We start from the raw sequence: 20,213 nt of genomic DNA, 5'->3' as shown, positions 1-20,213 counted from the left end.
TAGAAGCTAAACAAGCTACAGTGGTACCTCTGGTTAAGAACTTACTTCGTTCTGGAGGTCCGTTCTTAACCTGAAACTGTTCTTAACCTGAAGCACCACTTTAACTAATAGGGCCTCCCGCTGCCGCCGCGCCGCCAGAACACGATTTCTGTTCTCATTCTGAAGCAAAGTTCTTAACCCGAGGAACTATTTCTGGGTTAGCAGAGTCTGTAACCTGAAGCATCTGTAACCTGAAGCATCTGTAACCTGAAGCGTTTGTAACCCAAGGTACCACTGTATAGCTTATGGCCCCACTCTCTTGGGGGCCCAAAAAAAATTTGAAGTGGGGAAAAAACTGGATGTATATTTCCAAAATATAAGATAAAAAACAAAATAAAAACTACAATATTTTGTTATGTGCAAATAGCTTTAGATACCTATTAGGTCCATGAATTACCATATAGCATCTATTCAACACAAAAAACAGCGACAAATTGTTGTTGACAAAGGACCTCTGGACATATAAAGGGCCCCATTATCTTCAGTAGCTTAGAGCCTCATCAAACCTAAATCAGGCTCTGTCTGTGAACCACCCTGATGAAGGGCGGTATATAAATCAATCCATCAAATAAATATAAACAAGCCAATATTTCATAAGATCTGGGGGGGGGGGGGAGCATACGGAAAAACCAAAAACAGCAGCGATAACCCCGTCGCCCGCCTAAACAATACTTTACCCCGCCCCCGTAGGTCGCTCTGTGCAAATTTAAAAACGCCAGCGGTTTGTTTGTATTTTCCACGCCTCGAGGAACTGCCGGAACGTCGCGCGCAGGGCCGGCGTTTCCGAGGGTGCAATTATGACTGTTGCACCTAGGCGATGTCGCGGGGGAGCGCTATTGCCGACGGACCTTGTCAGAGGAGACGCGAGCGGCGGTTGTTTAACGTGAAGGAGCTCGAGGCGAGACAGCGGAGGCGGCTTCGCCGTCCGGCTTCCCCCGAAGGGTCTCTGCGGGGAAATGAACCTGGAACGCCTCCGGAAGCGGGTGAGACAGTACATAGACCAGGTGAGCCAAGGCGAGAAAGGTGGAGAGACACTTCCCCCCCCCCGTCGTTCTCTCGGGGTCCCCAACGTCGCTCATTGGCCGCCAACGACGCCCACTCTTTTTTTGGATGGGAAGCTCAGCCTCAGCTCACCCTCCTCTCCAACCCTCCCCCCCCCAATTGCCTGCCTTCTTTTTACTTGCAGCCAGCCTAAGGGTTGGTGCAGGCAGTCAGCTGCCACTTCCTAAGGTGTTGCCCTTGTAGATCTCAGCAGGGTCGTGGGTTCGAGGGACACGTTGGGCAAATGATTCCTGCATTGCAGGGGAGTCCTGACCTAAATCAAGTACAGTGGTTAGATACGCTTCAGGTTAAAGACTCCGCTAACCCAGAAATAGTGCTTCAGGTTAAGAACTTTGCACTGTACTCTGATTATCACAAGTTGAGTGCAGTTATCTGCAAAAGAAGCCCCATGTATTAGTATCTGCATTGCAAAATAAATACCTTATCCCCCCAACCCACACCATTCCCTTTTAAGTACAGTCGTACCTCGGGTTAAATACTTAATTCGTTCCGGAGGTCCGTACTTAACCTGAAACTGTTCTTAACCTGAAGCACCACTTTAGCTAATGGGGCCTCCTGCTGCTGCTGCGCCGCCGGAGCATGATTTCTGTTCTCATCCTGAAGCAAAGTTCTTAACCCGACGTAATATTTCTGGGTTAGCGGAGTCTGTAACCTGAAGCGTATGTAACCCGAAGTACCACTGTAAATGAGTAGAAATACTTAACTAATAGTTCGGTTCTGCCCCGCCCGCCAACATAAAGCCTTTCTCCCCGACATAAATCCCGGCTACGCCCATGCAAGGTGTTGGGCTAGATGACCCTCGTGGCCCCTTCCAGCTCTACAGGTTCTATGATTCTATCAAACTAGAATTAGCTAGATGTGCCTGCTGTTGTTGGCTCTGGCTCAACCTATTGTTCACCTGTCTTTCTCTCTCTCTACCAGTCCCTGGTTGCCATCGCCACATTACTTACCTGTTAGAAGCTATGTGCCTTTTCTAGCGGAGAGAGGCGGTTTCAGTGAGTGGCACAGTTTCTGTCCGACATGCTGTAGTTAAACGTACAGGAGGCCCTTCCAATATAAAGTGACAGGCCTTCTCTTGGCGATAGTTCAGTGTCTCAAAGTGTTGGTAGTTCTGGGCGGGTCATTTAGCTTCAATTCTTCATTTGCAAAATGATCAAATGGATTGTATATATAGTAATACCAGATTGGTTCTCTCCTGGTGGACAAATAAAAATTCATTGCTTATTTGTATAAGCAATAATCCAGTTTTATTAGAGAAAGACTAAGGAGACATAGGTTGAAATCCCCACTCATCTATAAAATTCTCTGCGTGACCATGAGCCAAGTCACACTATCTTAGCCTAATCTACCTCACAGAGTAGATAAAAAGATAAAACTGGGAGTTGACAGCAGGGGAGAGTACCATGTATGTTGCCTGGAGTCCCTTGGATAAAGGGTGGGAATCAAATGTAATCAATACAATTTGTTATAGGAAAAACATGTGTAATACTTGTTCTTTCTTTGCCCCTAAAAACAGCAACAGTATCAAAGTGCTCTGTTTTGGGCAGATAAAGTAGCTTCATTGTCTCATGGTAAGTTACATATTTAACTTAAATTATACAGAAGTCAACGTTTCTAAAACTATTTTTGTGAAGTGTCTTCTAAATGAATTTCCCTTTCCTATGTTGTGTTTATTTTTCTTCAGAATGACCATGACATGTCTTTCAGGCTTGGATTGCTTGGGTTGATAACTTTGAAGTACTGTATTTACAGCAGAGGTGGGAAACTGGATCAAGCCAGCAGGATGGATCCTTACTTGCTCCACCACCTGCAGGCAAAGCTTGACAGGTGGGTGGGTCTGCCCACCTGTAAACCAAACTACTGTATCTCACAGTGACATCAGGGGACCCATTTTCCTTTGCCAGCACAGTTTGAAATCAAACTGCACAGGCAAAGGCACAGCACTTTACAAACATCAATAATCAGCTTTTCAACAGCACTTGCATAGTGTAGCACATAGCTGTCAACATTTCCCTTTTTTTAAGGGAAATTCCCTTATTCCGAATAGGATTTCTCACAAGAAAAGGGAAAAGTTGACAGCTATGGTGTAGCGCTTTGCAGGCACTCATGGTCAGCTGATTGGTGATGGGTTGTGCTTGCAAACCTCACTTTTATCAGGGAGAGAAATATTTACCAGCCCTACAACTGATGTCCTATAGAACATCACATGCAGAGCAGGAGGGTGTGACTTGTTGGAAACCTGCTGGTGGGCCAAATGGGGAGGTATAGCAGGTCCACATCCAGAGATTTCCCATAACTGATTTATATGAATAAAAACTTTCAACATTGTGGTGTTTCGCCATCATCGAGATACAGTAACTCTGATCTGGCTTGCATTGGTGTATAAAAATGACAGTGAATATGCAGGGTAGTATATCTATTTCCCTAGTAAATGTTTGTAATGCTTGTAAATGATGCACGTTATCTCCAAAATTGCAGTCATGTGGCCATTGTTTACACCCTTATGTCTAAAAGACTGTTAAATGCAATGCAAAATTCCAATGGTTGGTTTAACTTAGTGCTTAGACATTTTTCTCAGGTTGACAAAGATAGGATTTTTTATTGTTCTTTAATTTATCAGTTATAGAAATACTTGCTTTTGGTAAATTAAGTGTTGCTGTTTTTTTTAACATGCTGTGAATGAAATATATCCCATACAAGCAAGATAAAGCACATGAGTTTTGAGGGGGATCATATTTAATAAAGTTGTGTGGCTATTTCTTTTTTAGAAGACCCACAGGATATCTATTGGCTGGCTCAGTGTCTTTACCTCACAGCTCAGTACCACAGGGCAGCACATGCCCTTAGGTCAAGAAAACTAGATAAGGTAAGATACTGCAGACCAGTCTTGTTTCTTCCATTTTAGTCTTTTCGGTTTGTTGTACAAGTTGCTAAGTCGAGCATTGTCAGACATGCTGGTTGCTACACCTTCTGTAATAATTTATGAAATAGGTAACATATGAGAAAATAGTCAAAGCACCAAATGGGGATAAGATGGAATAGAACATGATGAACTATTAAAATTGTAGGTGCTGATAGCAGTTAAGCCAATACTGCAGTACTGTAGAAGTAATGGGAGAAAAGTAAGAAATACAAATAGCATAGAAGTGGTAACATAAACTGCTCACTTGCTCACAGGTGTCTTGCTGAAGCCAGCGGTGGGTAGTGGTTACAGAAAAGCAAAGTAGCATAAGACAATTTTTATTGAAAACATTCCTTCTGTTTCCTAGATTTCTTTCTTTCTTTTAATACATAGATAAATAGGATTCTTTCAAAATTAATTAAGTCAGCAGGATCTATGTTGGCAGAAGGGAGATGATAGAGAGCAGTTCAGTTAGAAAGGCAATGAAAGAGTTGACTCTTGGCATGCAGAATGTATTAAAGGAACTGGTCAAAATATGATAAACAGACTCATGAATTGAAAGTACACAGTATAAGAATCACAATGCTATGTCAGGCATCACCATCTTTATTCTTTAAAAAGTTATACCTTTTCAAAGTGCAAAATTATTTAAACAGTTTTAATTTCTCTCTTAGTTATATGAAGCATGTCGATACCTTGCTGCTAGATGTCATGTAAGTATTTACTTACATTAGAATGATTCTTCACTAAGCAGCCAGTATGTATAAGAAAATCACATGGCAGAAGGGATTATTTCTGCAGCTGAGATAGAAATGTGAAAACCTGAACTATTTTGTAACTGCTAGCTTAAAATATACTGCAATTCAAATGGTAGTTTAAATGCTATAATTATTTTAAAGCTGTGCTTATTGAAGATTCAGGACAGTTAACACTATTGAATAAAGGAAACACACATTCCTTTCTTGAAAGCTCACATCTAAATAATATGCAGTAGGAATAGAGTGGGAAACCAGGGCTGTCTTAAGCATACCCTGCGCGTGGTTCAAAGATCCCTCCGGCGCCACCCCCCCCCTTTCCCAGAGTTGTCGACCTTTCCCCAAGCCTCTGCGGGGATTGCTCTCCTCCCACGGAGGCTTGGGAGGGAAGCTGCACGCCTGCCAGCCATATAGTTGGTGGGGCGCAGCTTCCATCCTAAGCCTCTGCAGGGATTGCTCTCCTCCTGTGGAGGCTTGGGAAGCAAGCTGCACGCTCCCCCCCCCCCCCAGCCATATGGTTGACAGGGCACAGCTGGCGGGTGTGCAGGGAAAGGGGAGGCCGCCGGCAAAGCCATGCAGCTCCCCCAGTCACTGTGGCGCCCCTGAGAGGCCAGCGCCCTGGTGCAACTCACCAGTAAGCCCAATAGGAAAGACGGCTGTGTGGGAAACAGAAGAACAAAGTAATAAGCACAGAAAGCTTGGTACGGTGGCAAAGGTTTAAAGGGAAATAGAGAATGTAGGGACTAAAAGAAACTAACAAAAAAGAGGCAACTCTGTGGATGTTGAGGTTGAGATGGGTTTAGGCTTTGTATGCCTGTATAACAACCAAAAGTGGTATGTGTGTTTATATGTGTAAAGTTGTTGTTCAGAATGAATTATGTAAGGTATATAACCTGCTGGTGGATGAGCTCTTTAAAAAAATAGTACTTTTTGCATTGCCACTTTAAACATAACATAACTTTGAGTTTCTCTGTACAGTACGCTGCAAAAGAATATCAACAGGCTCTTGATATTCTTGACATGGAAGAGCCGATCAACAAAAGACTGTTCGAAAAATATTGTAAGGATGAAAGTGGTCCAAAGGACTGTTCCAGTGACTGGGAGGTTTCACAATCTTCAGTGAGTAACATATTGACAGATATAAATTAATGTAAGCATATGATGTATTCAAGGCTGCAGGGAAAGGAACTAGAAGGCTTTCTGGTGATGTTAATTTGCAATAGTCTTGTGTTATGTCTTTAAATTTTTGCTTTGTAAAAGCAGTATTTCATCTTTAAAAGAGTTTGTGTTTGTATAAGTAAAGTAAAGACACACATGAATCAAGTACACACCTCATGGGCTGTACATGGTTAACCACTGTACAGATGTATAACACACTTAACTATGAATTTTATGCAGTGTGACTGGTCCAATCTGATGAATAAAATGCATTTTTTTTGTTTCTAAGTTTTAATTTGTGCTCAGAATCAAACTGCAAACACCAATTCCTTCTCTGACCTCCACCTATCCTTTCCCATCAGATCAAGAGCTCTATTTGCCTTTTGCGTGGGAAGATCTATGATGCACTTGATAACAGAACCCTGGCAACATTCAGCTACAAAGAGGCCTTGAAACTCGATGTTTACTGCTTCGAAGCATTTGACCTTTTAACATCACACCATATGCTGACAGCAGAAGAAGGTTTCGAGAACTCTCATCACCCCTCCAGTTTTAAAACATTATTTCTCTTTGTCCAAAAAACTGTTTTAATCAACAAAATATTAAATTACCATATCAGCCATTGAATAGAGATACCAGTTTTCAAAATAAATAAATTTTGCTGGTTATTCTCCAAAGCCGACAGAGCAGCTCAAACTCACAATCTTCCTTGCTGGAGGTTTTTTGTGTTTTGTTTTTGAAGCGGAGGTGTCCCCCTGCCCAGCACTGTCTGGTGCCACCAGCCTCCACTAATGAGGCAACTCTGCCCCTGGCAGGGAAGTCCGGTCACCGTGGAGCATCCCTGTGTGCCCATCCAAACAGAGTTGGAACAGATGGAAGATGCCAGCAGTGGTGTTCCTAGTGGCTGTAGACTTCAGAATGCTCCAAAGCAGGGTGTTTTTGTGGAGGAAAGGCTGGGCTGACACGGGATCTACTGGATCCTCAGCCAGCACTGCTGCCATCATGTGATAGCAACATGCTCAGTGTGGTAGCCCTCAGCTCAGTTGCGCCCGTGAATGTGGTACTCTTTACTTTCCCTTCCTTGTATTAGCAAATGGCTAATGTTCATTGTTTTATTTCCCCCATGAAAATGAATTTGAAGGCAATGCTGCAGTTGGGGTAAAACCAGCAGCACCTTCCCCACTGATGGTGATCCTGCAAACCCTCTTTTACTTCTTTTCTGCCATAGTGATAGGCATTTCATCAGTCCGAATATAAAATACAGCCTTCAAACTGGCATATGAAGGCCATTATCACCTTGCTTCTCTACTGTTCCCTGCAATGGACAGGCTAGTGTTTATTAAATTATGAAGCAAGCCTCCCTTTTTGGGTATGGTGTTTCTAAGGCAGAAGGAATTACAGGAAGAGAGAGAGAATTTCTAGGAACCTTCGACCCTACCAGCTAAGATCTGGGTAGATCTCATGCCTCCCTGGAAAAAAAAGACACTGATTCACATCTCTGCTATTTATCATCCCAAAAAGGAAGTGCTGCTTAATGTGATTTTTAGGGGGGAAATCTTTTCCCCTGCTATTTTCCACTGCTAATCAAATCTATCGATGATACATAACTGCATATGATGGCACATAACTCCACATGCTCACTTCTGGAATGGGTTATTGGTGTCAGATTGTAAGATTTGCAGGACAGGAGAGAGGAGAAAGGCACAGGGCAGAGGAAATTCAGAAGGGAAGCACAGGTTCTAAAAGTTTTGGAGACATATTTATAGAATAATAATAATAACTTTATTATTTATACCATGTCCATCTGGCTGGGTTTCCCCAGTCGCTCTGGGCAGCTCCCAGCAGAATAGACAAAGACAGGTAAACATACATAGGAAGTAGCAGAGTGTTCCTAATTCTCTAGACAGACTGACTGTATATCAGAACCTTATATCTCAATGCAACATGTTTTATGATGCTGTATGTGGTAGCAGTTGAAACATTTTTACCTGAGCACTGCTCCTGCCACAAATCTCATGTTCAGTGAAAAAGCATCACAATAACACACCACATTTATACCATTGTATAAATTTCATCCCAAACAATGTGTCATTTGATCCATATGAATTACACCATACAAATACAATGCCACAAAGTATATTGTATCACTTACCTTCCCTATTTAGAGAAGTTTTTAATGTTTGATGTTTTATTTTGTTTTTATTATTCTCTACCATTCTTCTGGAATTCACTTTTGTAACTGATGTGTTCAGAAAAAGAGCTGCTGGAATCTCTACCTCTAGGAAAACAGTGTACAGAAGAAGAAGTAGTATTGCTACATTTTCTGTTTGAGAACAAATTAAAAAAGGTAATAGTACTGTAGTTTAAAAGAAATCTACATTGATTCATATGTAAATTTGATAACATTCTGTTACATATACTTTAATGTAACCAATAGCCTATATTTTGCATCTTAGGACCTATGATTTGCTTCTTTTTGTGTCTTAGCAGTTTAGCATCAGTTATTGTGACCTTGCATACTATTTATTAATCAGAATTCACCCCTCAAAAGCTTTCATTGTATCCAAATATGATATACTATATATATTTAATAATTCTAGAAGGGTCATAATGGCTATAATGGAAACAATGCAGTTTTCAAAATATAAAGCTAAAATCAGGTTCAGATTATCATTTGGAAAACTCTGCAGCCCTACGCAAGTACTCTGCTCCTCACACAATTAGAACCTCATCAGTGGAGAGCATAGATGCTCTCGCTAGCTATGCGCCTTTCACTATGTTGCCATCACACTTCCCTGCCACTTGTCATGCATTGAAGGGCAAACATCTGCAGCAGCAAGTCTGCTATACTCACAAAGGCTCCTTACACAGTTTAGAACCTTAATTGTGCAGGGAGCCTCTATGAGTACAGCAGGCTTCTCACAGCAGATGTTTACCCTGTAATACATAGCTGTTGATATGAATAGCAGGAAGGGCAGCTCTAGCTGCCTTTTCCCTACTCCCACCCTCATTGTGTGAGAAGACTACTTCCTAAACCATATAGGTCTAGTTACAGATAGGTAGCCGTGTTGGTCTGCCATAGTCAAAAAAAAAAAAAAAATCCTTCCAGTAGCACCTTTAAGACCAACTAAGTTAGTTCTTGGTATGAGCTTTCGTGTGCAAGCACACTTCTTCAGATACCATCTTAGTTCAGATACCAACTTAGTTGGTCTTAAAGGTGCTACTGGAAGCATATAGGTCTATTCAGGCAATCTGGCTATTATTGTAGAAACAAAGACCCATGGAAGAATGGAATGATCATGGTAGATTGTCTTTCATGTGAACAGAAAGGATGGCAATCTCTGCCCCACCCCTGTCGCCACCCTTAACAATAGGACTGCTTGAATTTATTAGGCTTTTACACTGTTTTTTAAAATGGCAATACCCTGTCTCAGGGCACTCCGTAGCCAACTGATAGGTGATATAGCATGGCCTTGTTTGGATTAAGAATGCAGTTTAATGGACAAGGACACTCCCTCATCCATCTGAAAAGAAGGTGTTAGAGAAAAATGCATTTGCTGGTTCTTGCTATCTTGTTAGGTCTTGCCATCCACCTTTCCAGACAAAGTGGAAGCTTCTGAACCAAAGTCTAATAGGGGCGGGGGGAGGTATGTCATTGCCCTCTAGCAATAATGGTATTATGGATCTGAGCAACCACATGATTCTCTATTGACATTTCTCCTCTCTTTCAGTATAATAAACCCAGTGAAACGTTGATCCCTGAATCTGTAGATGGTCTTCAAGACAATCTGGATGTCGTTGTGTCTTTAGCAGAAAGGCATTACTATAACTGCGATTTCAAGATGTGCTACAAGCTCACTTCTCTGTAAGTAAATATATCAGCCTGTTACGAAATAGCATTTATTTGAAACCACTCAATTGTGGAAGCCAGTAGATAATTGTTCACTCTTTACTGAAAGCATCTTTTCATAGAGCAGAGAGGAGTGTAAAGCCTGGATGTCTTAATTGTTGGTCGCTACCGTTTGGAATCCCACCAGCTGTCATTGTATCAGTTACACCTTGCCTGTTAGCCTTTTCTCAGTCTTTTACTAAAGGTTTGGGGGATAAATGTTTGGGGCTCGGTGCATTGAAGTGTCTTGTATGACAATTTTGATGAGATAAGATCAGGGTTGGGAAGGTTTTGTCCCCCAGATATTGCTGGACTACAACTCCCATAAACTGCTGCCAGCAGGGACAGTGGTTGGGGATAGTGCAAGTTGTGGTCTGGCAACACCTGGAGGGCCACAAGTTCCACAGCTCTGGGTTTAGCTGTTCATTTACCAAATATGTGCATTTGGAAATGGACAACTTTAAGCAGGGCACATAGAAAGCTATTTCACACAATGTGTTTTTAAGTGTACAGTATGTCTAGCAAGGTAAAATAGTAGAGTTGTACCTTAGAAGTCGAACGCCTTGCGAGACTAACGTTTTGGCTCCCAAACGCCACAAACCCAGAAGTGATTGTTCCAGTTTGTGAATGTTCTTTGGAACCTGAATGTCTGTCGCGGCTTCCATGGCTTCTGATTGGCTGCAGGAGCTCCCTTCAGCCAATCAGAAGCCGTGCCTTGGTTCTCAAACATTTTGGAAGTTGAACGGACTTCCAGAACAGATTCCATTTGACTTCTGAGGTATGACTGTATTCACAGATAACATTTGTCAGCAAGTCATGACTGGATGGAGCCTCCTGTTGAGCGAATGCTGAGTCTAATCTTCTTTCCCCAGCGGCAAAGAGCCATGGCTCAGTTCCTCATGTTCAGAATGTCCTGGGTTCAGTTTCCCAGTATCTCCAGGTGGGGGTGGGAGAGACTCCTGCCTGAAACCCTCAAGAGCTGTTGCCAGTCACTGTAGACAATACTCAACTAAATGGATTCATGGTCTGATTCAGTATAGGGCACCTTTCTATATTCCTATTTTTAAAAAATTGGGGGGGGGAGAACTTTAATATATGGAGCTGAAAACTACAGTCTTTTAGTGCCTCTCTGAGTACTTTGTATGATGGGAAGGATACAAAGTAATAAGCAATTCTACCATATTTTGCAAGAACAATGATCTAGTTGCGCCTCAATTTTTATTAAGTTACTGTCCCTTGAGGGTTTTTATTTCCGCTTATTTTTAGAGTAATGGAAAAGGATCCATTCCATGCCAGTTGTTTACCTGTGCATATTGGGACACTTGTGGAGCTGAATAAAGCAAATGGTGAGAAGGTGTTTTAATACAAATTGAATATTAATTATTTTTAAAGGGATTCCTGGTCTATTTTTATTTATTTATTTATATTTTGCATTGACTCCTGAATAGGCCTTTCAGCTCTAATTCAGGAGTTAAAAGCTAGCATGGTGTAGTGAGTAGAACAAGGACCAGGGTTCTAGAGCTGTGTTCAAATTTCCACTCCACCCTGAAGCTCATTGGGTGGCCTTGGTTAGTCTCTAAATCTCAGCCTAACCTATTTCACAAAGTGGTTGTGAAAATAAAATAGTATAGGAGAGAACCATGTCTTGCCACTTGGAGGAAGGATTGGCTGCATAGGCCAGAATTCAACACAGAACAAGCAGATTTTTTTACTCATTCAACAGGATTTAACCCTCATCTCCTTCCTCCTGCACACCCCCAAAATCTACTCGGAGGGGGGTGTCTCAGCTTTTTGGAGCAGAATTTTAGGATGCAAGGGGAGCTTTAGGAGAAAGCAAGAGAAGGTGAAGTCCTGCTGCATGGGTAGAATTCTGTTCCTCTCCTAGACAAGCCGCATTGAAGGCAAGCCTTAATAAATAAATAAAATATGAGATTTTGTAGACAGATATTGATGGGTAGTCATAAAGAAAGCATAAGGACCCGTATTTGTGTGTTAATCCATATATGATGGATTTGATATTAACTAAAATTAATATAGCAATATTTCACTCTTTCATTGAGGGGTTCCTGCTACACATTTCTGCTGGTTCTGCAATAGAAATGAGTCCATTTTCCCATTTAAAGGCAGAAAGTTATTCATCCTGTTAGACAGTATATTTGCATTTTATGCCTTTATAATTTGCAGCTATTAAGATGCTACTTAAGTAGTTAATATTATACAATACTTAAAATCAACTCCTCCTTTTTTAATTTTTAAAGGAGAAATGTGTATGCTTTCAGTGGAGAGCCAGGAAAAAAATTGTAACAGTGAGTCATCCGTAGTGGAAAATAGTTAAATGAAATGTGAAATCTTGCTCAGTGGAAGGCCCACCCCAAGGGATGAGAAATACTGATTCCCTTGTTTCTTGGCTTCCTATTGTAAAGAAAACTGGAAACCACACTACTAAATGCAAAAGCTACTATACTAAACCATAACATGTTAAGTAAAAATTGTCCACGGAATATTTTATGTTAAGATTGTCTAATATGCCGACCGTGCTAGAGTGGCTATCAGTGGCCTGGTTCATATGGCATGGTAAGCCAACTGTGACTCATTAGGACCTCGCAAATGTCCTGGCTCCTGGAGCTCCCTGCCCAGAACTTTTAGCATGTAACAGCTAAACCATGGTGATGCCCAAATGCAGGGTTGTGATTAAGATCTTTCCTCCTTAGCCATGATGGCTAGCCCAGGTTTGCTCTATGGTTAATATGGAAACCTTAGCCACAATCCTGGGTTCACATGGCATGCTAAGCTAAACCCTGGCATGGCTGCCATGCCATGCTATGGTTAAAGGACTGTCAAGAAGCAAAACGGGTGCCCTTCGTCTCCAAGAGCCAACACATTTGCATGGTTTTGGTAAACCATACTTTGCCTTAGTATGACTTGTGAATGAGCGGAATGACCGCCTTTGAAAATAGACTTGAAAACATAAGAATATATTTTATGGGATAGTTTGAGAGAAACAGTTGACAGCTTTATTCTGATTATCATTTTCAATCCAATAAAAATGTGAACAAAAAGGCATAACACTTTATTTTATCAACATTCAACACAAGCTGCTACATATATACTATTGTTTAACATAAATATATTTCTTCTTCCTAGAACTTTTCTACCTTTCCCATAAACTGGTGGATTTGTACCCAAATAATCCTGTAAGTTGTACTTCTGTTCTTTGTTTCATAAATGTGCTATGAATGCCATCAATAAAAAGTTTAAAAGGTTAGGACCCATATAGTAGCATATACATCTAAAGTGAAATGTTATTACCATTATTATGGTAATGAATAATTTATTATAATGTTAGCCTTATTGGTAGTACTACTTTTCTGTATAGGCTACATGAATATTCCCCAGCTTAATGGTACATAAAATGCTTAGCTTTTGACCCCCCTCCCCAATCTTAAAAATTTCACAAATAGAGTAGGCATGGTAGAGAAGGGATTGTACTACTCATCACTCATGGAATCAAATTAGCTATCCACAAGTTGTTGAACCACAGTGCGCACAGCACTGGCAATCACAAATTGTATACCTGCTGCTCAACAAAGTCACATTTTCTCAGCCACTAAATATTGTGGACTCCGTGCCACAAAAATAAGGAAACGATCCAGCAAACCATTTCCTTTAGGAAAGGGATAAAATGTTGATAAATGCAGAGCACTTATCAAAGGAACGTATTTCTAATGCTGTTTGCTTGAACCCACGATGTTCCTACATTTTAAATGGAACCGATCCCGTACATTGGCCTTGTTTTCATGACACAGTGAGCCAAATCAAGGCTTACTAATCCGGATCCATGGAAAATAGCTTGCAGCCACCTTCCTTCTCCTTGGTCCTTTTTACTGCTGCACCAAGGCTTATTTTGGGCTACTGCTTGTGGTTAGTGAGGAGAGAGTTTAACCGCAAGTTGCAGTTCAAACAGCATGCTAAGCCAAACCTTTTCCTTACTCAGCACGGCACAGTATGTTTGCATGTTTGCACAGTCTCAGTAAGTCATAGTTTGACTTACTTGGTCATACAAAATTGTCATATCAGTACAGTGATACCTCGGGTTACATATGCTTCAGGTTACATACGCGTCAGGTTACAGACTCCGCTAACCCTGAAATAGTACCTCGGGTTAAGAACTTTGCTTCAGGATGAGAACACAAATCGTGCTCCGGCGGCGCAGCAGCAGCAGGAGGCCCCATTAGCTAAAGTGGTGCTTCAGGTTAAGAACAGTTTCAGGTTAAGAACAGACCTCCGGAACGAATTAAGTACTTAACCCGAGGTACCACTGTAGTGTGCTTTAACATGTCTTGAATTTTATCTGGCGATTAGGTCTCCTGGTTTGCTGTAGGATGTTATTATCTTATGGTTGGCCATAAAAATGAACACGCCAGAAGATACCTTAGGTAAGTCTCACTTTGTCTTCTGTAGTCCTAAGGGTTGCTGTCTTGTAAGTTTACCATTTTAAGAAACCTTGTACTGTTAGCACTGATGAACTAAGTAAGGTCCAGGCAACCTTCTGTATGCCGGAAGACTGGAATTGGCACACTTCAGTAAATAACTATTCTCAGAGTAGTTGTACTTCAGAGTTACAGCTTTAAGCATTACATTTAGCATTGCAGGTTTCATTGGCTCTTATTTCACGTACTTGGTTTTTATGTTTCAGCAAAGCCACCACCCTTGAGAGAACATATGGACCAGCATGGATAGCATATGGGCACTCATTTGCAGTTGAAAGTGAGCATGACCAAGCAATGGCTGCTTACTTCACTGCAGCCCAGCTGATGAAAGGGTAGGTCAAAATTAGATTGCCAGGAAATAGGGATGTAGTTCAATAAAACCATCTTGGCAAACGGGTATTAATATTGGATGAAAAATAAACAAAAATAATAATTTACTGGGAAAACTTCTGCCATCAGAGATGTATTCAGTGTTTGCAGCGAAATTAATATTTCTCTTAGAAAGTAAGCTTTACATTAGTTACTAGTGCAGTATTATGGATATGCTTGTCAAAACAAGGAAACTTAACTATTCTGTCTACCCCCCCCCCCCATTTAAAAGTGTTTGCAGTATTTTTAAAACTATAGATCAAAGAGTTGTTTAAATGAAATGTGGTGCTGCATTAAATGTCCTCATGTCTTAGGTTTTTTTTTAATTACTGTCCGTGTTCTTTATTTTTGTAGCTGCCATTTGCCAATGCTGTATATTGGGCTGGAGTACGGCTTGACCAACAACTCAAAATTAGCTGAGCGGTTTTTCAGCCAAGCTTTAAGTATTGCACCCGAAGACCCTTTTGTGATGCATGAAGTTGGAGTGGTAGCATTTCAAAATGGAGAGTAAGTTAGTATTTTTAACTTTGGGTTGTCTTTGTACCAGATATCTGCACTTAATTTCCTTTCTTGGTTAGCTCCCCCTCCAAAACCTAGAAACCATTATACTGCCCACTTGTGCACTTAATGAACTTAGTACTAATATTAATGTGTCACTTCAACTATTTCATATATAAACTATATCATGTTGACAACGCAATGGCAGTTACACCACTTATCACAGTCACTGATAACTGTAGTTTAGGAAATATATTATTTTTTCCTTCAGTGATCAGATGCGGTTTTCAAAAAAACAGCTAAGTACTTATCACTGCTTTTGTATCTCATGGGAATTATTTTTACATTGGAACAGTAAGCATCATTAAAAAAAACACATACATCTTTGCCTTTAAAAAAAAGAGAGATCCCATAGGCATCTTTCAATGCTGCATGTTAATGGCATTTTCTGTACGCAAGGCCCTATAGGTAATAAAATAGATAAGCTGTTAATTTGAAGAGACATATGCATAAGACATAGACCTCTAAATGTGTTTTATCTTATTTTCTTTCAGCTGGAAAACTGCAGAAAAGTGGTTTCTTGATGCGTTAGAAAAGATCAAAGCCATTGGAAATGAGGTATTTTATTTTTATTTATAGATATAGATATAGAGTTGGCCATAATTTCATCTCAGCGGGTTGTGTTTTGAAAGTACGACCCCAAAGTGCTACATTTGAAGAATCCCACCAAGCATTCTGCTTAAAAGCTACCCATATCCCAGAAGCAATTCATATGCAGATCATCACCTTCCCACCTATGGTATTGCCCAAAAGTTTTCATATAACAAGTCATCATTTGGAGCATGGGTGTTGATATTTTGTTAATCAGCCAATGGAATAGCTTGTTTACTTCAATCAAGATTTTGTTTTAGAGGCATTAAAATTTTGTCTTTAGATGTGATGCTTGTCTTGCAGGTGACGGTTGACAAGTGGGAACCTTTATTGAATAATCTGGGGCATGTATGCAGAAAGCTTAAGTAAGTGGAACAGCGATTTTTACCAGTACTTAGTATTTTAAGTATTTATCCTTAAATGGTATGGCATTCCAGTTTTACTAAACCTTCTGTATGCATTTAATTATATTTATCATCTGGCATGTTCATATTATATATTGAAATGGAATGTATTGTGGAATATGGTATTCTAAACATCTCAGCTATTGCATTTTTTAAGAAACAAGCTTCTAGTCTTTATGATAGAACAGTGAAAGCTCAGAGACCTGAGGTACTGCATAGAGTTCCTGAGGCCAGGATGTGAAACTTCATTGTCCTTCAAAATTCATAGATATTTCCAACATCTACTTACACACCTCCCCCCCCCCCCCGCCCACCTCATCTCACAGCTTCCCTTCCTTCCTTCTGCATTCTTCTTTTCACCCTGTGGGCTGGTTTGCGTGAATGCTAAGCCATTGTTTTAGTAGCATATAGGACAAGCATCACTAAAGAAATGTCAGGCTCATGCACTCCCTCCTTTCCTCTTTTCTCTTGCAGGTGGTAGGAAGACTACTGCTGAGTTTATTTTCAGTTTTAAATAATTTCAGCTTCGCTCACCTTACAGCGTGAATCCAGTGGTTTATTTAAAAGCCAGCTTCATAACCCATGGTTTAAAATTAGCTTGTTGAACAAATAACCATTGTTTGTTTTTAACCAGTATTCCTGGTTTGCATGGAATGCTAAGCTGAGATTCTTTGAAATGGCCAGGAGAACTTCTGCTGAGATTACTTTCCATGTTAGGAGGGTGCTTTAACATCTGAACCAGCCCAGTGTACCATGTGTTTTTTTATGGCCAATTGTTTACTATTTGTATTTCCTAACAATGTGAATGAAACAATATCGTTCTGCCCGGACACTGAGGTCCAGCGCCGAGGGCCTTCTGGCAGTTCCCTCGCTACGAGAAGCCAAGTTACAGGGAACCGGGCAGAGGGCCTTCTCGGTAGTGGCACCCGCCCTGTGGAACGCCCTCCCACCAGATGTCAAAGAGAACAACAACTACCAGACTTTTAGAAGACTTCTGAAGGCAGCCCTGTTTAGAGAAGCTTTTAATGTTTAATAGGTTATTGTATTTTAGTGTTCTGTTGGAAGCCAGCCAGATGGGTGGGGTATAAATAAATTAATAATAATAATAATAATAATAATAATAATAATAATATATCCTTATCCATGTTTTTCTTAATAGGAAGTACGAAGAAGCTCTCGAATACCATCGTCAAGCTCTAGTGTTGATTCCTCAGAATGCTTCTACTTATTCTTCCATTGGATACATTCACAGTCTGATGGGAAATTTTGAAAGTGCAATTGATTATTTTCATACAGTATGTAATCTTTATAAAATTGGGGGGGTGGAATTGGTGTCAAGCTTGATGTGCTCAGTATGATCTTTCACTTTTCTTGATTTTGTAATTTGTCCTTTTTAATCAGGCCCTTGGTCTTAGAAGAGATGATACGTTTTCAGTGACTATGCTTGGACATTGCATAGAAATGTATATTGGTGATTCTGAAGCCTACATTGGTAAGCTGTGATTTTGTTACTGCTCTATAGCTATTCAAATGTTCCCACAGTGCTACGGCTGTCAGTACAGATGTGCATTCACGAAGAGCATTAGCACATTTTTTTCATGAAGAGCACTGGCAAACTTATCACTAGTAAACCATTTGCTGAGTCCCCCAGAAGGCAGAAGGTCAATGGCTTTATTAAATTATTTTGGTAAGAAATTACAGCTTGGTTTAAGAACAGAGGGAGGCTGCTTACACCAGGTCAGACCACTGGTTCACCTAGCTTAGCACTGTGTAGCTGTCCACCACTTAGCACTGTCTAAGCTGTCCACCACTAACTAGTCATAGCTCTCCATGGATTCAGACAGGAATCTTTCTTAGCCCCATCTGAAGAATCTGTATGTTGAACTTGGGAAATATTAGTTCTGCTCCTCCCTACTCAGTAGAGTATGCATTGCATGCAGTTCTTTCACCATTGCAATTGCCAAAGTTTAATGATGATGCTGCCATTGGGGGGGGGGGCGTTCCATAAAATAAATACCAACAGAAGATTAACTTTCTTGACATAGGAATTACTGTGCGCATTCTTAATTATCTAAAGACCTACAGGTTACAGTCACTATGATGTATTTAGGGCCAGGGTTTAAATCCTCACTCAGCCATGAAGCTTATTGGATGACCTTGGGCCAGTTACCGCTTCTCAGCTTAAACTATGTCACACGGCTGTTGTGAGGATAAAATGGAAAGGAGCAGAACCATGTACATCACCTTGAGCACCTTGTGGGGGGGGAGTGGGATAAAATGTAATAATAAAGTAAAAAATGAATCATAGAGGGGTGTACTTGATGGTCCCTGTGGTCCCTTCCAGTTCTACGATTCTGTGATTCTATAGTGAACTTCGTCTTTTAAGAGTCTATGGGACTGGACAGAAATAGTATTTTTACATGGAAGTAATCTCATGGCGGAAATTAACATAACAATCTCTTTCAGGAACTGCAATTAAGGATAAATTAAGATGCTATGACTTTGATGTGCATACTATGAAGACATTAAAGAACATTATTTCACCTGCGTGGGACGTATTGGAATTTGATATAGAAAAGCAAACCTTAGAAGAAAGTAGTATCATGGCAGTGGAAGCACCACATCAGAGGAGAACTACGGAAGCACCCCCTCCATTAGATGAAACCTTTGAAATTGAAATGAATGAAAGTGATATGATGTTAGAAACATCAATGTCAGATCACAGTACTTGACTTTAAAATGCTAGAATAGATTCATCATCATGTAATGTGCATTTTTGTCACCTCATGCCTTCTTCAACTGCTGTTGACATCAAAGAACTGCCCGCGACTGTGACAGTGTGTTTATTCATACCAATTTTATTATGCAAAATAATCATATGTATTTTTAAACTCTTCACTGCATCCTGTGGTTTCTGTTACGAAAAAAGACTGTGAATGTTGAAAAATATTTAGTTTACAACTTGTTTGTTTCTGTGTCCAAGAGCTGATGAATTCCTACCTTGGCTTTCTAACTTTCTCTATTTCCATGTTAAATATGTGTCATAACAACCCCCTGCAAAATTGATGATTTGATACTATATTTTATTCTTTAAACCAGAATTAAAGTTTTCATTGCTTTGTTTAAGTCATACACACAATTGTAAAAAATTATTCTTATCACCTGAATGCATTTCCTCCCCAATTTAATTGTTGCCAAGTCTTAAGTGTGGAAGTAAATACTCTTATCTAGCCTCATTTGTCATTTCAGATTCCTTACTGCTTCTTCACGCTATCTTCCTGACACGAGTTACATCCAAACACAGGTTATTGGTTAAATGAAAATTCAGGTGCTGCTGCGCAACAAACTTTTACAATAGGCATAGGGATCCATCAGCCTGCAGGCCTAATTAGAATCCACAGATCCAAATTCAACTCATGAGGCGGTCTCCTAAAAGCTGCACTTTTAGGACATTAGATGTGTGGCAGATCCAATGTACTCTTGGAAGCCTCGGAGTGTGCTTTGATGGTTTCTTGGCGCAAGAGACTTCTTATCGTCACCTATCTAGGCTATACAGTGGTACCTTGGGTTAAGAACTTAATTCGTTCTGGAGGTCCATTCTTAACCTGAAGCTGTTCTTAACCTGAGCTACCACTTCAGCTAATGAGGCCTCCTGCTGCCACCACACAATTTCTCATCCTGAACAAAGTTCTTAACCCAAGGTACTATTTCTGGGTTAGCGGAGTCTGTAACCTGAAGTGCCTGTAACCCAAGGTACCACTGTATACACATTAGTGGCTTAAAATCAGTGAGGTTGTTTCCAGCCACTGTGTTTCAAGTCACTTTATGTTGCCGTGCACACCAGAGAGGGAAGTAGGCAAGATGTCTTCACCCAATGAGCATTACCGAATTTATTTCCCTGCACGTAACTCATCAAACTGTTGGCTGCACATGCACAATGGCTGACTCAAAGGTACACACTACAGCTTAACTGCTGCTTACGCTTTCAAATCAGAT

At 40.6% G+C, this 20,213-nt stretch overlaps 1 protein-coding gene and 1 long non-coding RNA gene across 3 annotated transcripts in view; both read left to right on the top strand.

Annotated features, from left to right (window-relative positions):
• Positions 1-20,213, top strand: part of LOC308476003 — an 81,804-nt gene that overhangs the window by 24,418 nt on the left and 37,173 nt on the right. The gene's annotated exons all lie outside the window — the stretch shown is intronic.
• Positions 867-19,460, top strand: CDC16 (cell division cycle 16). 2 transcript variants are annotated; one of them, XM_081003070.1, is made up of 18 exons: positions 867-1,043; positions 2,618-2,672; positions 3,870-3,967; positions 4,678-4,716; positions 5,737-5,877; positions 6,279-6,438; positions 8,169-8,263; positions 9,648-9,781; positions 11,072-11,151; positions 12,950-12,999; positions 14,168-14,241; positions 14,502-14,627; positions 15,019-15,171; positions 15,717-15,780; positions 16,117-16,178; positions 17,377-17,512; positions 17,619-17,709; positions 18,684-19,460. In XM_081003070.1, the coding sequence occupies exons 1-18, from the start codon at positions 996-998 to the stop codon at positions 18,947-18,949; spliced, it is 1,872 nt and encodes a 623-aa protein (XP_080859196.1). In that variant the 5' UTR covers positions 867-995; the 3' UTR covers positions 18,950-19,460. The 2 variants fall into 2 exon arrangements, with proteins under 2 accessions (XP_080859196.1, XP_080859197.1); XM_081003071.1 differs by lacking the exons at positions 867-1,043; positions 2,618-2,672 and adding an exon at positions 2,795-2,928.

This window comes from Podarcis pityusensis, assembly GCF_964106645.2.
Source record: "Podarcis pityusensis genome assembly, chromosome: 4".
NCBI classification, from domain to species: Eukaryota; Metazoa; Chordata; class Lepidosauria; order Squamata; family Lacertidae; genus Podarcis; species Podarcis pityusensis.
Note: the sequence above shows the minus strand (reverse complement) of the source record. Positions and strands in the feature narration are given on the sequence as shown.

Excerpts from the sequence above, each read along its gene's own strand:
- CDC16 (XM_081003070.1), top strand. The coding sequence starts at position 996 with ATGAACCTGGAACGCCTCCGGAAGCGGGTGAGACAGTACATAGACCAG. Across the intron at positions 2,673-3,869 it reads AGTAGCTTCATTGTCTCATG|AAGACCCACAGGATATCTAT; the intron begins GTAAGTTACATA and ends TTTCTTTTTTAG. Across the intron at positions 17,513-17,618 it reads CAATTGATTATTTTCATACA|GCCCTTGGTCTTAGAAGAGA; the intron begins GTATGTAATCTT and ends CTTTTTAATCAG.